A 17175-nucleotide genomic window follows, 5' to 3' on the forward strand; every position below is an offset into this window, starting at 1 on the left:
AATATTTGAGTCATTATAATACTGATGCTAGATAAAACCAGGCTAGTTTCCATTCCATGCCAGCTTGGAAAATCAGCAATGGTGGACATTGTAAACAAAGTGGAAATGCAAATTTGGAACTGAAGACTGAAGAAGAGGAGGAATTATACAAAGTAGGGTGACATTGATGACATCACGATGAGGCCAAAATCAGTCGAGCTGTTCCTGAGAGCAATTTCCATTAAAATACCCATATGACATGAAGGCCTGATTGTTCAAAATTGGTTATTTGTGGGGATAGAAAACACACATGGGAGCCCCAAAAACACAAAAGAAATTGAAAAAGTTGAATTTTATGTTATAGGTCCTTTAAGTTTTACACTGGAACCAGACCACTGGTCTCGTTCCAGTGTAAAACTTTTGGGAGCTCAGATTAGTGCCAGTGCACACTGCACAACTGCACATTTTCAGTGAAAACCATCAACTCTCCTGAATACAGATTAATAAGAAAAAGTACAAATTAATCCAGCTTTTAGTGCATGTTCACAAACGTTGTCCTACACATTACAATTTAACTCAAACATTAAATTATCATTGACACTACTACTAGGCTACAATACATTTTCAAACGTTTTGAAAAAGGAGGAATTAGGCATTGTATGATGATTGATGATGCAGAAAAGCAACACTGGACTTTAGGGCCAGAAGGGCCTCACTTGTCAAACAGAGGGGTGTGTGCGCAACCGTACCGTACGTGGTAGTTTGTCCTACTCCTGTTCAGCGACTTGCGCGACTGTGTCAAGACTCATCTGTCTGTCATCCCGCACCAGCAATGTCGTCTGTCGTTGTGCCACCACCAAAATGCCTGCAGAGACCGTTTGTTGTTCCTCACCGCCACATGTTTGGACCGGGGCCGTCCAATGTGCCTCAACGCATTCTGGATGCCGGGGCGAATCCTGTCATCGGTCATATGCACCCAGAAATGTTTGAGGTAAATTGCTACTTAGAGCTAAGTGAATAGTCACGTAGTTAAATGTTATAAATTATAAAGAAAGGGTGAAAGGCTAATCTACATATACATGCTCTACAAGCCGTGATCTTGTAAATCTACTAAATTATTTGAATAATTCCAGATCAGATGACACGTCATTCCCAAAATGAAATGGTGGCGCCAGGGTTAAAGTGGTTAAATGATTTCGTAAACGGAGAATGATGATGTAGAGTAGACTTTGACCTGTGCTTCTTGGTGAAAGCATTCACTTTGTTATGTCTTCCCAAGCTGCAAGTTGTAGGCTAGAATAGAGAGTGGTGCAGTAGCCTAACTAAAGCCTCTGGCACTTCACTTTAGGCCTACAACCAAATTGTATTATGTCAACAGAACAGAAACTGTCATTTGTAATAGTAAATGTTTAACTACACTTGTCGAGGAGCAAGAATTTCCTGCTAGCATTAGGCCTAGAATCATTCAATCCAAATTATTTTGGCTGCTTTCACAACCCAGCCCGTGGGGCCATGACAAATGGAGGATGCAGGCAGTGTACACTTTTAACAATATAATTTATTACCAAAAGGTATAATAACTGAAATTAGACTTACAAACAAGAGTGTGGGATGTGTAAGTCAGTTATATAAATTCAGTAGTGTCAGTGTGGTGTGTAAATCAAGGCATAAAGTCAGACAAACAAAAGGGTGCTATCATCTGGAGGATCATCAGAATGGCTGCCACCAACTCATTTATAGAGCTCCAGGGAGCAGTGATCAGGTGCTCCCAATGCACATATGATTGGGGAAGATGGGAACCTTGGACACCTACACATAGATCTGTGAGGGGAAACATAGATAGGGGAGTACGGTACAAAGGGACACAGACAACACAGGCCCTGCAGGCCAGGCCAAAGGGGATGTGACTTGCAAACTATGGCCATATTTTTTGTGGTCAGTCAGCTTCAGCTTCAGTCATCTAATCTCTGATGTCGTATCGCAGATAATGAGTGACATCAAGAGTGGGATCCAGTATGCTTTCCAAACTCGGAACAACATGACCCTGGCTGTGAGTGGCACCGGCCACTCTGCCATGGAGTGTGCCATCTTCAACACAGTGGAGCCGGGGGAGAGTGTTCTGACTGCAGTCAATGGCATATGGGGAGAACGAGCAGCAGACATGGCTGAGAGGATAGGTAATACATTACCTACATTACCTTCTTTTTTAAATTAATTAGAGACGAATGGTTCCGATGTTCGCTCGAACATTGCCGAAGTTCGAGTCCTAAAAACGGCTAGGGTACAGCCTTAACACACGCATGCATGCACACGCACACACACACACGTGCGCACACGCAAATGCGCGCACACACAACACACACACACACACACACACACACACACACACACACACACACACACACACACACACACACACACACACACAATCTTCACCATTATTACATTGTACAACTAGGCGTACAGAACATTGAAGGATGACTATTTTGATGACAGAGTTTCACTGTTATCTTTACAGTACATATAGGCCTACAGTAAATTAAAAAAGTAATGTCTACCAATACAAAAGGCTGAGAATCACTGCTTTAGTGTATTAGTGAATGGTGTTTGTTTTTAACAGGTGCCAGAGTAAATACTATAGTGTCAACTCCTGGAGGCTACTTCAATAATGAGGAAATTGAGCAGGTAATACTATTTTAAAGAACATAGGCTTTTTTTTCTTTTTCTTTTTTTTACCACAGACAAAAGGTTTTATTGACATGGAGAGAACTAGTGTATATTCTGATTTGTTTCGTTGTAGGCTCTGTCTCTGCACAGGCCAGTGGTGTTGTTCGTCACCCATGGAGAGTCATCCACAGGTGTCCTGCATCCTTTAGACGGCATCGCAGACCTCTGCCACAAGTAAGAAGATACTGCGTTCGCTTCAACTGCTGCCACTAGATAACAGACAGACAGTGTTGTGATTCTGTGTCCTGAATCTGTCCTGTTAGGTATGACTGCTTGTTACTTGTGGACTCTGTTGCGTCAATGGGAGGAACTCCTCTGTTCATGGACAAGCAAGGTGGTTTGCTATTGATTATTATGATTGATATTAGCTATTTGCTATTCAGTTCAAATGTCTTTACTGTCATCATGTGGTAGCTGTGTGTCCATTATGCGGAGACTTACTTTGGGATATTTACATGGTAAAATCCTCATTGTACCTCAGATTAATATCCATTCTGTACTCTGTAACACATACAATTTCACTTGAACTATGGCAGTAAAAACAATGCACAATCGTCATTTCTCATAACTGGATTTGCACTTTGCAGGGATTGACATCCTGTACACCGGCTCACAAAAGGTTCTGAACGCTCCTCCTGGAACAGCACCTATATCCTTTAGTGAAAGGGCCTGGTAAGCAATGTGTACTGTATACAAATGGTTGCTAAATCACACTTTTGGGTCGGGCCGGTAGCTGACTGGATTGTGTCCCCTATTCTACTTTTGACCTGTGTTATACTTATGACATCAGGCTCAGCTTCTTCTCTCCATACTCCACTATCTAATAATTAATTGTGATAAAACAAGAACTGCTTTACTGCCATACTGTCGCTGTCAAGTGGAGACCTCTTGAATGTAAATCACTCTGGATTAAGAGTGTCTGCTAAATGTAAATTGTAAATTGTAATTGTAAATTGAGACCTTGTATGTCTACGGCCAATACTTTTCAGGAAAAAAGATACTGTGTTCCAATTGATACAACATAGTTATTATTTAGTTATAAGCTCTTATTAATACTGGGTAAATATTTGTAAAACACAAAGACAGACAGAGGTGAAAATACAAACTTTTTTGTGTTGTGCTTTTAGCTTTAATGTCTGACTGTACCATGTGCTGTTTACAAACTTTATATTTCTGACTACAGTATTAAAGTATTCAATCAATCAATCAATCAATAAACCAAAAACAATATTTAAAACTATGTGTATCTCCAGTCAGAAAATATTCAACCGAAAGACAAAGCCAGTGTCATTCTTCTTGGATTTGAGCTGGCTGGCAAACTACTGGGGTTGTGATGGCAAGGCAACAAGACTGTAAGTCAACTTAAAGGATATGATTATTATCAATGCCGCTTTACTTAGTACTAGTAGTGTGAATTTGTTACATTCAAAACATTATCTGTGAAAAGAAAACAGTGTGTTAGCGGCTTATTCTGTATTACAGATACCATCACACAGGACCAGTTTCTGCATTTTACTCGCTAAGGGAGAGCCTGTGCATTCTTGCTGAAGAGGTGGGAGATGTATTATAACCAGTAGATTTGAGTAGAAAGATCTGCTGGTGTGCAGATCTTTCTTCTCAAATCAGCATCCATTGTATTGGACATTGGGAAGTGTATGTCTTTTTGTTTTTAATCTTCTTAACCCCATGAACCCTATTGTCCCTATGCCATACAGAGATTGGTCTAGTCTAGAGGGGGAAATAATTAATCTAGTATAGAGCCCTACTGAACTCCGGTCAACTAAGTATAATGTTTCTGTCTTGTCCTCGCTCCAAGGGCCTGGAAAACTCCTGGGAAAGACACAGAGAAGCAGCAGAGTATTTCCACAATGGCTTAGAGAGCATGGGTCTCAAACTTTTTGTCAAGGACAAAGTAAGTATAAAATATTCACTCTATAATGCATAGTCAAACTTAACCTTTGATCTTGGCTTCATTGTCTAAATTCTATCTTTAACGTTGTAATTTCTCTACAGAGCGCAAGGTTGCCCACTGTCACAACTATTGTTGCTCCTCCGGGATATGAATGGAAAGAAATTACAAGTTACATAATGAAAACACACAATATAGAAATCTCTGGAGGACTTGGACCATCGGTTGGCTTGGTAAGAAAAGGGGCTTTACAGTAAGAAAACCAAATATAAACTGTGGACTTTATCACTTGAAGTTACTTGAAGTTTAAGTCCAAAATCCTATATTATCTAAAACAAGATGTTTTTCTTCTCAGGTGCTGCGTGTTGGACTTATGGGTTGCAATAGCAGCAAAGCCAATGTTGACATGGTACTTGGAGCATTGAAAGATGCTCTTAAACACTGCCATAAGAGTAAAGTGTAAACCCTACTGTTATAGGATGCCAAAATCATCCTGAATTATCATGTTGTGAAGAAGACACCAATGTCTAATAAAATGAGTTGTCTTTTTGTCTATTAAACATGTTTTGTGCTTGGATGACTCGCCCCATACATCCCATAATCCCATCGACTCTGCACTATCTAGCTCTATTTGGATGTCCAACATATGTTGGTTATTGCCATAAAAGGCTGCATAATTTACATAGGCAGATGCTCAAATCACATAGCACGACATCGGGGTGAGAGACTATCCTGCCACACTGGATTTGTTATAAAGAATGAAACATTGCATACACATATAGATACATACATAATGTAAAATGTATATATCCACCTTCTGACACACCACGTACCATTCCCACAACAATAACCAGAGAAACATGGCATATTGTGTTGAATCATGATTAATTTGTTCTTTGTCTATGTAATTGTATGTACAAAAATAGAAAAAGAAGCATGTACTGCATTTTTCCCTGTCTATACCCCTCTTATATGCTGAATAAAAAAATCAAGATGAATTCATTTTAAGCTAATCTGATTAAAATGTTGAATTGTTTGACAGCCCTAATATATATAGTATACTTTTTTGCACTAGCAGAAAAACAAACAATCTATATGTGTGTTATGTATAATGAAAATGAATGATCCAATACTTTCATATTGGTCCTATATGAAAGATCAAAGGAAATAGCGAATATACACAAACTTCCCTCAATAGGCGATAGCAAGCCGTTTCTGTCAAAAAGGGGGATCATTCATGGTTCATGTGATGATGTGATAAATGCATATTATGGAAGTACTTTTGTCATTCTTCTGTATTACTGTTGCAACGAGTATTAATCATTGCAATAGGCTTTTATCAACAGTAGGTGGCAGCCATGCTGCTTACAAGTGTTGACACATTAAAAAACATTGACTGAGTCCGTGGTTTACATTTATAGTAAAATTGCTGGTGGTTCATTTTATTTATTTATTTATTCTAATTTTTGGGAAAACCCCTACGATCACATATCATTTTCAACTACCAAAACAGTAAATGTGTGCCAAAATCATGGCCAAAATACATTCTAAATTAATATACCGGAAAAGGAAGCGTGCTGTGCCTATGTCACTTCCTTTGTTGACATTTTGCACAGTGAAAGAGCGCGCAATCGGTGGAAAATCTGCCGGTTTACAGAAGATATTTGGATTGTCAGTCGACCATACCTGCATAATCATACCCATACGGAAATCCGCCACACTTCTTGGATCGATGGCATGCAAACGAGGAGCACTGATTGTGCTGGAAGGAGTAGACAAGGCCGGGAAAACGACACAATGTAGCAAGTTAGTGCAAGCCCTGCAACAAAGTGGACGGCCAGCGGAGATGATGAGATTTCCCGGTGAGATATATTCAGACAACACAATTAAATGTAACCATGCACTCCGCTCTTTGTGGACCTGGAAATGACCATGAACTCACCATACCACCGTCTGGGTTTTGACAGATAGAACCACTAAGATCGGACAGCTGATCAGCGCCTACCTTGAAAACAAAAGCAACTTGGAGGACCACACAGTGCACCTATTGTTTTCTGCAAATCGCTGGGAACTTGTGTAAGAAAACATTAGCTAACTAACCATAGTGTAAATCAGTGGTTCTCAAACATTTGTGTCAATAAATAACCACCAAATTCATCGGCTAGGCTACTGTATGTATGTGGCCGCGGACCCCCATATGAATTCTGAACATAACATTTTTTCACAAGCCTTCCAAATCTTTTGGAAATAGCTGATCTACAAACTCACAACACATTGTGCTTGTAGATCGGTTATTTTCGAATAGCCCAAGTACAAATATGGCTTACATTGGTTAAACTGATTTTGATACTATATAGTCGATATAAATTTGTCTGGAACCCTCTCAATGACCCCTAGGGTCCCTGGACCTCACTTGAGAACCACTGGTGTATGGTAGACAACATATTTGAGTAATATATGCAGGTTAAGCAATTGCTTTAAATTGGCAAGCTTTGATAAGGCTGAATATTATTCAGTGTATAATAATTCCCTTGTGATTCCCAGGCCTTTAATGAAGGAAAAGTTGGAACAAGGGACCACTCTAATTATAGATCGGTACGCCTTCTCTGGAGTTGCATTCACTAGTGCCAAACCAGTGAGTGCTTCAGCTTTTTTGCAAATTCATCCATCCACAAGCTCGTGAGACAGGGGCTATTGTGATGCTCTGCCTTCTACTCCACAGGGGTTCTGTCTGGACTGGTGCAAACACCCAGACGTGGGACTGCCAAAGCCAGACCTGGTGATGTTCCTAAAGCTTAATCCAAATGATGCAGCACTCAGGGGGCAGTTTGGTGAAGAGAGATATGAGAACAGTGTCTTCCAAAGAACAGTCCAGCAGAAGTTTGAGAAACTGATGGAGGACCCTGCAATCAACTGGCAGGTATGAATGATTAAACATGTGGATTCATTCCATTTATATAGGCAAAAGAGAACAATCTAATAAAAACAATAATCTAATGATTTAACATTGCTTGTGTTTACCTTCTAGGTAATTGATGCTTCCCAAAGCATTGAAGATGTTCACACCAACATCAGGACCCACAGTTTAAATATCATCAACACAGTTGAGAATCAGCCACTTGGGGAACTATGGACATCAACCTAGAAATATACATTTATAATATTTTCAGTCAAAGGAAGTCTTGATCATATTTCCTTTTTGCACTTTCAGGTTAAATGAATACATTTGGACCAATGAATACATTTGGACCAACCAAGGGCGCACATGATTATATATTAATTATAATGCAGGAGAAACAAATGTAATAAGATTTTCATTTTATTGTATCTCTTTTCCATTACATCCGTCTACAGTTCTTTAATCTGTCTACATGTTGAGTAAATAAATAATTGTCAAATTAACTAGTGTACAGATCTTTAGACAGGACAAGGATACCTTTGCATGAACAATTAATACAGCTTTGTCTGAAAAATCGACTAAAATTTGGTTTCATTACAGGCTGTTACAGACTTGAGATATTAGTGACAAAACCGCGAAAAGCCATGTGTGTCATGAACCATTTGTTTTTTAAAAACAAAACTGTTATGGCAAATTATTATGGAGACGGGAAGGCACCATATCACTTCAAAATAAACATTTAAAGTGTTAAGACTCAAATGGAGATGCTTATTGTGAAGATGTGCATACAGAATTTATCCTGAGCTCCTGCTACTGCCTCCCACCAAGGCAGCCTCCGTTTTGATACAGAGCATTCAGGGGCTGTTTAGAAGAACGCTGTGACACATGACTACGCCATGGTGGTGCTGGACTGGCTCGACAAGGTCACCAGTCATCTTCATTTTCCCCTTTTTTGGCTTCCCTCCTGATACAGAGAAGAAATCCAAAGAATTGTCTGCATACTGTTAAGGGCACAACTTAAACAGTATAATGTTTGTTCATTCCTTCCCTCACAGGGACAGGATCTCAAACTCTTCATCCTCCGAGTCAAAGAACCGCTCCAACCTGTCGTTGTCTGAGAAATCTGGGGAGGGATGAAACGGGTCATTAAAATGTGTTTTTTTATAATCTATGTATTAGGGACATATTGATGCTGTCAGTGCAAAACCTTGTAGTTCCAAACCCTTTACTGTTCAGGAAATGGGGAAAGAAATCGGTTCCGAAAGATCCAATGTAGCTCACAACATGCCATGGTGCGTTGTTAGCTTGTAGATCGTCTATATGCACTTGCACGATGAAGTAGGGCATTCATTTACGAAAAAACTAACTTCACTATGGAGATACAAGGTTTCTGCCTGACAAACAATATACAAATCAGTCAAATGAAAATATGTACCGGGTGTGAGGTTGAGGACATCCACGCTGAGTCCCATGTGAGAGGGTTGGCTGTCAACTAGCTCAAACATGGGCAAGCCTCCTTTTTTGCAGGAGAGCTAGGAAACAGAACAGATGTCAATTATCCTCTTACTGAACCTTTGTTAAAAAAATAATAGAAAGCAGCAGCAGATGATGACAGACCTACCCTTCGAATGCGCATACACCAATCGTCAAATTCATCTTCGGTATTGCAGAAGAAGCCCTAGAAAAGGACAAGAACGTATACAGGCTTAGGCATCACAGAATAGACAAAGGAATAAGTAAGTGTCTTACTCTTAGGTCGGACACTAACGGAACAGCTTCAGTTAACCTTGACAGCCTGTATAAGTGTCTGGAACTTGTACTGGAGGGATACAACATTATCTAACAGTGGTTCCCCAAGTTTATGTATTTGGCCATCAGAAAATATTTTGTCCCAGGGACCCCCACAAGATTTGTTAAATTTTTCCAAAATGTACTAGCTCACAATGCTTTGTGGTGGGACTCACAAAACGTAATCGCCTCATTTGGCATTTTGATGACAGTGAAGAGAGCGCTGTCTTAACATGTCGGTCCAAAATCTATCGGGTGTTAAACTAGGTTGAGATCTGGTGAATATGAAAGTCATAGGCCAGCATATGATTTTCATTTATATGCATCAAACGTTCAAACCATTCAGTGACATCTTGTGTCCTGTAGATGGGGGCATTTTAATCCTGGCAGAGACCACTCCCACCAGGAGTGTTTAGAAGAGTTGGTGTCATGTGGCAAAATAATGAACCGTATTTTCAAAGTCAATTTTTTTTCTTCTCCCTCCTTGATCCAAGGGCCTGCTCAGCATGATATATTTAACTGCTTGATTGTTAACACCCATAAGGAACCATGTGCTATGGTTATTATATTTCTCAGCTCATTTTATTCAGGTTTTCCTTTCATCTGAATCGTCCTAGAGTCCCTACCGCTGCAATGGATGGGTCCAGTTCACAGATGTGCATGCGGCAAGGCGGGTGCTGACAGTGGTACGTCTCGTCAGGGACTTGACCATCTTCATATGGCTCCACTGCAGGCTGGGTGGTGTGAGGGTCTAAATAGATGAGCTCCTCTCCTGTAAGGTTGAAAAGGAAGTGAGCTCATTGAGGGGTAGCTCTACTTATGATGGAAGTTCCACCGGTGTCCACAGTAGTTAATCTAACCAACAAGCAAAACATACCGACATAACCAATGAAGTAATGGGCACTGTTGGGCTTCCCTCCGATAACACCCAAGGACTGAGGCAGCATGAAGCATTGCTGTGAACAGACAAGAGTGTATTGAAACCCAAGTTTTATCTGACATTGCATTGATTTAATTCAGATAATAGTTCTTGTGGGCGATCTTGCTCTGATACTAGATGTCCACCCATATCAAATGAGAAATTACAGTAAATTCAAATGTCACATTAACCTTGTATAGTTAACTAGTCAATGTAGTCATGTAATTTGGAAAAATACTTGTCTGATGATATTGCATTCTTTGTACATTTTTGTGAATGGTGTGTTGGCAGCCAGTAGCTGAAAGCTGAAGCATCACTCCATATACTGCATTGCAGAGGTTGCTTGCTAAAATGTGTTAGTTACAAACCACTCAATTTGTCTTTCCCATTTGTCTCCCAATTTTGTCATAATGCCAATTTCCCAAATGCATATAGTCCCGGTCACTGCTAACCCCAACTGTCTTTGGGACGGTGTAGAATTGAACGGTTACCGTTCACAGGTACACTGTACACATTTCCCCTTTTTTCGAACCGTCTATATGAGGATATATTTTTTTGCAGAGAAGTGTATACTTGTATGTCTTTAAATGTTCTGATGAATTGAAAAGGAGGACCCTCATGTAAACAAGTCTAAGTACTTTTTCTGGTTTTATAGCAGATTTTGTATTGACCTGTACTGTCTTTGAATTGTACCCTTTCTACACGTGTCCGATACACATGAAGTTGCTAGGCACTTCTTTTTCCGAGACAGTGAGGAGTTTAACCAGGACGTCCTCCAAACATTGTTGTTGCAGTTTGGTGACCTGCCGAGATGTGGTATTTAGGCCACATAAATATTAGCCGCATAGATTTGTTTATGGACAGTGACGTTATGTGTAGTCCATGTCTCCATAAGATGGTCACATTAACCAATTTCACCGTAACACTGTAGGATGGAGGCGGCAGAAATTGGGGTATTGGAATTTGGCTTATGTGTGCAGAAAATGTCATATCCTTCCCAGTTCTGTAGGAGTTGCTTGTGCAGCAACAGTAATCACCCTCCCGTGAACAACATCGCAAATTGTGTTTTTAGTTAGATTTCGTGAGTTTAGTTTAGTTAATTTTGTTAGATTCTAACTGCTATGGAGATGTTGACCATTTAGTTCCATGATAAACCAGATATGTTGATTGTGTGTCACCTTCAGGGTTTCGATGTAGGCTTCGTTTATGTCACTCAAGCCCAGCCTGAGAGGAATGAGCAGGACAAGAGGTTTCCAGAGGGCTGTCTCTTCCTCAGCCAGGGCACAGGCACCCTCCATGCAACCGTTAAGTTCCCCTGCACCATCTGGTTGAGCACAGGCTCCTCCATAGTCCAGCCAAGGCATACAAAGACGTTCTGCAAAAAAAAACAGCCAGAATAGCTGTGGATTTTTTTCCCCTAGGATTTCATCGTGTGTGTGAGTGAGCGGGTTTATTTAGTTTAAACAGGAAGGATAGTGTCAGACAGGGAACCAACCAAGGACGAGGGTCGGATTTGATCAGCATATGGTCTGTGCGCTAACTGGCTGAGTCACCAGGCAGCCCATTCAATGACATTGCTTTTAATTTTTACCTTGTGTTTGGAGTCATCCAATCACATTTTCATTTGGTTTAGTGGGGGACAAAAACATTGACATGTTATGTTTCTGCAATGTTTCTGAAAAACAATGGCGACGTTTCTGAACCAAAATCAACATTCTAATACTATATTTGTTTGTCTTAGTATATTGACTTGTTAGGGCTTATCTGAGGAGGCTGTCTTTGAGTTTGTATGTAAAAAATATAACTACTGTACAATCAATGTATAATTTTGGATTCTAACTGATTCTCAGTATACAACTCAGATGGTGTTGAATGCAGCCGAGTCAAAAGTGTGGCCATGGGCTCAAATCCACTTCTTTTAGTGTGCCTGCCTTGTTTGGAACGTTTGGTGATTGGATGACTCCTAGCATGAGGACACGCTCATTGATTCTTTATAAATCTTGCCCTCCCATCCCAGTAAAAAATAATTGTACAGAGGTGTGCTTTTTAAGTTACAACTCTAAACTGCACCTTAAGATGTCTCCTGATTTGATGTGCTTTTCATCTAATTGATTAGATCCCTGTCCTGTCTATAAATTTTCATCTAGTTGATTATCACAATTATCATCATTAGAAACAACACAATTATGCACTTTGTACCCCCACCCACTCCTCCAAAACAAAAAAGAAAGGTGATCGTACTCACTGATCTCCTCAATCACCACTGTGTTGTCCATCGCCACATGTACCACTAATCGGCTCCATGAGTCAAACATTGCCAGTTTCCTGAGTATACAGTAGACAGTATGAGTAATTTTGGCCACTTTTTCTCCCACAAAGCATAAAGTAGTCAGTAGTGTTTTCTTTTTAACGCAACTGGGTTCCATTAATTTGAGTATGGATGAAAAATCAACACTTACAATTTACATAAATACATCGCAATTATTTATCACCATTGACAACATTATTCAATACGTTGAGTTCACTAAAGTTTTAATGAATAGACAATGACGTTGTCTTTATCTTCCTGTGATAGTGGATAATACAGGCAGATACAACACAGTGCTGGCCTGATGCAACGTCTGGATGACCTGCTGTGTGTCAACGTTGTGTGTATTCACGTTCTGGGATGTAGCTGTGCTTACTTTAGAACCTGTGCCACCGTGTTTGGTCCATACCACTGCCCTATGGACTTTCCTTCTCCAACTCCCATCTGGGCTGCAGCGCAAATGGAGAAAAACATAATGCACATTAAAGTGTAATTTCATTATTTCAAGTAGTATCCGTGTATGACTGTCATGCTAATATGTTAGGGGTTTACCAATTTGATGGAGGGAATAGTAGCTGTCCTTCTTGTCAATGAAGGCATTGAGAATGCTGATGTATTCTTCTCTTTGTTTCTGCCCTCTGACCCATCTCCAGTCTGACAAACAGGCAGTTATCAGTTAAAGCAAGCTCCTCGTGGTATTCTCTGAATAGAACAGTACTTTGTGCCAGACAGTGCAGTCACTTAGTTAAATGGCTCTGCAAAGATAAGTTCGACTTAAGCCTAATTTGTACTTCAATCAATGACGGTGTCAGCCACAGAAAACAACTTATTTTCAAGTGTTCGGCGAGCATGTAATTATGTATAGTTTGGGTTTTAGGTGATTACTGCCATGCATAGACTGACGGTATCAAAAGCAGATAAAACAAATAAATGTCAGTATTGAGACGTACCTCTGCCTAAATGCCTACAGACCAAGGCCTCTGCAAGGATCATCTGGCCACATCGCAACATACAACCCCAGCCTGTGTCAGATGTTGGTCCTGTCCCTCCTGTAATACAATGTATGTCACATACGATATAAGCTACAATTTAACAGAAACATGAAAGAAAGGGGGGGGGGGGGGGGGAGGTGTTGATCGCTCAACAAAGCCTATACCGTTTGGCTAACTTACCAATAGGCTGGAAGTTTTTTCTGTATGTGAACCAGAGTCGTGAAGTAACATCAGACAAAATCTCATCCTTTTCTAAAAGGGAAGAAAATAAATCAGCATGCAGCATTATGTTTCACATAAACTGTATGTGAATTGGTTTCCATACTTTAACACACTTATTTCACACTCATCATCTCATGTCATAAATTTACTGGTATTCTCATTCTCTCCCTTTCATCACAAATGATTGATTGATTGATAATTTTATTAGACAATAAGATGCAAACAGTACAGGGTACAGTCAAGCACAGCATTGGTCCAAAAGGACCAAAGTACTAGTACACCAATTGTTGTGCCATGCTACCTGTGAGTGCGCTGAACTCTTTCCCCAAGATCCACACAGGTTCTGAGGTCTCAGGAAAATCTTCGAACTCTCCAAAGCGAAGTGTGTCGTATGTCAGGGTAGCTGGAATTAAACAAGCATACACAAGCATGAATGATATGGGGGTAAGTGACATTTGAAGAGTGCCCTACTTACCCATCGGCCATCAGCTTCAGCTGACAACTAGCCGTGCCGTTCACTTTTTCCATTTCTAGTTTTTAGGATGAAGTGTCCTTAAGTACCTGCTTTACAGATGTATGATCCTAGATTTCCTTAATAATGTCACCAGTGTATGTATATTGTATAATGTATCTTGTCCAATATTCAGTTACGCCCCAAAGAGCTTCACAAAACATAAAGAAACAACATGGATCTGCAAGAGGAAACCTGCAATCACAATTAAGTACTCTAGACCTGACATGACTTCTTCAATGCAATTAGAACGATTACTGGGCTCATCGCCAGTTTCAATGTGGCACTTCAGTGAATGGAATGCAGGCTGTGTGTGTCAGGGGTATACATGAACTCGTTTCAAGTAAGGAAATACATGACACATCTATACCGTAGTCTTTGCAGACACTTGCACGGCAACTTTGTGAGAGGTTCGAGGGGGTAAGCGTGATTGAGTAGGGAAAGAACACGGGATGATGCGTCACTAAACGTAAACGATGAGCACATCTTATTCAGCCCTTGTCCAAAACATAAACCCTTTGAACTTACATTTGTCAGGACAGCTCAGACTAGTATGTTACAACTAAAATAATGTTCTTGCAAGAAAGGGTTAATTGGCCAGAAGGCACATAGTCGTATATACTGGTTGGGTTAGCTCTGGTCCATAGCTCTAATGGGTATAATGTTAATAGTTTTAAACCATGCTTAGTTAGGCCTATCATCAATATACCATTATAAGATTAAAACAAACAAGAGTGTTCGATGCTTTTACGACTGAGTCTTTTGAACATTACATTATATGATTAAATAACACCTTTGAGTGTTAGCTTATTCATTTTTTTGTCTTTTGAACGTTACATTATTATGATTAAGCAACAGATTTGATTTGGTTATGATCGTCATTGATTCCTTTTGAGACTGGACCTTATTTTTTGCAATGCTTGGCTGTCTAACCTTAATTCATACAAAAAACACCACCTGGCACAATATAGACTAGTCACTCTGAGAAACTTTGATCCTTGGCAACAAGTAGTTAATAAACATATTGTGTGCTTTGAGGGTTCATAAACACGTCACGCACTCAACTAACTTAGCTCATAAGGTTGCATATAGTTTATTGTTTTGGATCCCATTTAGCTTTAGCTTAGGTCTAAACTTACCGGTGAATAGCCAGTGACTTTATTTATTATAGACTTCTAAATCAACTTTCTCCTGACTTGTATCTACATGTCAGAAGTTTGTCAGACTCAGTGTGAACCTAATGACTCTGATGGTGACAATGCACTGACTGTCTCATCATGGGCGTAACATTAGCATGACCAGTCCATCCAACCAAGGGCACACAGTAAAGCCAATCCGCAGCATAACAGCTTCCCACGGGGCTATTAACAACGACGCTATGTGGCAGTCAATCGTATATGTGACATTTAAGTTGTGTGACTAGCTGTCAATGCGAGAAGACCGCAGGACACACTTTTATAGAGGCTATAGCACAAGCTAGCACACTTTAGCTTTGGTCCAAAACGTTAGCCTGCTAATGGCAACTAGGCTAAAGAAAGCACCAGGGAGAATTGTGTGTGCTGTTGTGGGACTGCCGGCGGCTGCCGGAGGTGTTTTCGTTACAGAATCATCAAATACGAAATAGTGGGACAGTTCGGGCGTTAGCTTAGCAGCTAAAGGGGAGAAAAAAATACTTATTTCCAACAAACAAATGCATCCTACCTGCATCCATCCCGACGGTCTTCAGCCTAGCCTATCTTGTTTGTTATGCACTCCGCCGTTGACCACTTGGCCAATGGGAAGACCGTATTTCTTGCGGAATTCGTAGAGGAGGCGGGACCTTTCTGGTCACTTCCAATCAGGCGTTCTGTTTTGGGCGGAGTGATCGGGTTCACTTCCACGAGACGATACGTGTACATGCCTGCGGTGACAGTGTGTGTCCTCCAATGGGCCCTGTGCTGTACACATGTTCTATAGATCAGCGCATCGCGCCAAGCAGGCAGCGACCACCATCTGTAAACAAACCCTTTCAACGTGTCTTCAATGATCCCATGACTGTTTGTTTACCCGCCGCTGCTTCTGTATTTTGACATCGAAATGACAAAGCAAAAAGCTACACGACAAGGCCGACACATTTTTTAAACTATTTTTTATTTCGTATTAAAGACACTCAGTGTGCATGCCAAACAAAACGTGAGATTATTCACAATTTCACATTATGTTCTATTTGTAAAATGAAATCAAAGACAATAAAAGTGCATCAAGCCCAAGAATTACAAAGGCGACAATTACGTAGAATGGTCCAGAAAACACACTTTGCAGCACGCGCGCGCACACACACACACACACACACACACACACACACACACACACACACACACACACACACACACACACACACACACACACACACTATGGCGCTAGCGCCATACACACACACACACACACACACACACACACACACACACACACACACACACACACACACACACACACACCTAAGTGCATTAAGTATATTGTGGACATATACTTTTTAACAGAGCACTTGGCTGCAATTCGAAACTGCATGGCCCAATAAAAAGTCAACCCCCCCCTTCCTTAATACTGTACATATTATTTATTTATATTTCCAACCGTTTATATGATGTTTTTGCATAGTAAATAGCCTACTGTATATTTGTATGTCATTAAAGATTCAGAAGAATTGTATAGCCTATGATGGACCCCAATGGAAACAAGTCATGGAAACAAGCCAGGCTTTCTTGGGTTTTGATTGAATCCTCTTATAGACCTTGTATTGAACTGTAGTACTGTACTATTTCTGCAAACTGTTAATAAAGTAATCATCAATCATTCAATAATATGGCATGTGACCTTTCTTGGTCTCCTTTTCATTAGATCAATTTGTGTCTGACTAAATGAGACCAGTGCCAGACCGAGGT

The 17175-nt window shown here is 40.4% G+C and overlaps 3 protein-coding genes across 3 annotated transcripts; 2 read left to right on the top strand and 1 right to left on the bottom strand.

Moving 5' to 3' along the window:
- Positions 1-811: 811 nt before the first annotated feature.
- agxta (alanine--glyoxylate and serine--pyruvate aminotransferase a) lies at positions 812-5078 on the top strand (the record flags this gene model as incomplete). The annotated part of the gene is made up of 11 exons (XM_083766998.1): positions 812-970; positions 1964-2156; positions 2600-2664; positions 2780-2880; positions 2970-3040; positions 3294-3378; positions 3960-4058; positions 4189-4258; positions 4523-4618; positions 4720-4848; positions 4971-5078. 11 exons carry the CDS (start codon positions 812-814, stop codon positions 5076-5078), a joined length of 1176 nt encoding a protein of 391 aa, XP_083623124.1.
- Positions 5079-6236: 1158 nt separating this feature from the next.
- On the top strand, positions 6237-7772 carry dtymk (deoxythymidylate kinase (thymidylate kinase)). The gene is made up of 5 exons (XM_083767205.1): positions 6237-6477; positions 6583-6691; positions 7160-7250; positions 7338-7535; positions 7644-7772. Exons 1-5 carry the CDS (start codon positions 6348-6350, stop codon positions 7758-7760), a joined length of 645 nt encoding a protein of 214 aa, XP_083623331.1. The 5' UTR covers positions 6237-6347; the 3' UTR covers positions 7761-7772.
- Positions 7773-7934: 162 nt separating this feature from the next.
- Positions 7935-16019, bottom strand: atg4b (autophagy related 4B, cysteine peptidase). The gene is made up of 13 exons (XM_083766345.1): positions 15956-16019; positions 14045-14146; positions 13702-13773; positions 13480-13578; positions 13082-13183; positions 12906-12978; positions 12467-12546; positions 11400-11596; positions 10180-10258; positions 9929-10074; positions 9136-9192; positions 8950-9046; positions 7935-8637 (listed from the first exon to the last, which is right to left on the bottom strand). Exons 1-13 carry the CDS (start codon positions 15963-15965, stop codon positions 8564-8566), a joined length of 1188 nt encoding a protein of 395 aa, XP_083622471.1. The 5' UTR covers positions 15966-16019; the 3' UTR covers positions 7935-8563.
- Between the last annotated feature and the right edge of the window lie 1156 nt (positions 16020-17175).

Source organism: Protomyctophum parallelum (assembly GCF_964188405.1).
Source record: "Protomyctophum parallelum genome assembly, chromosome: 6".
Classification (NCBI taxonomy): Eukaryota; Metazoa; Chordata; class Actinopteri; order Myctophiformes; family Myctophidae; genus Protomyctophum; species Protomyctophum parallelum.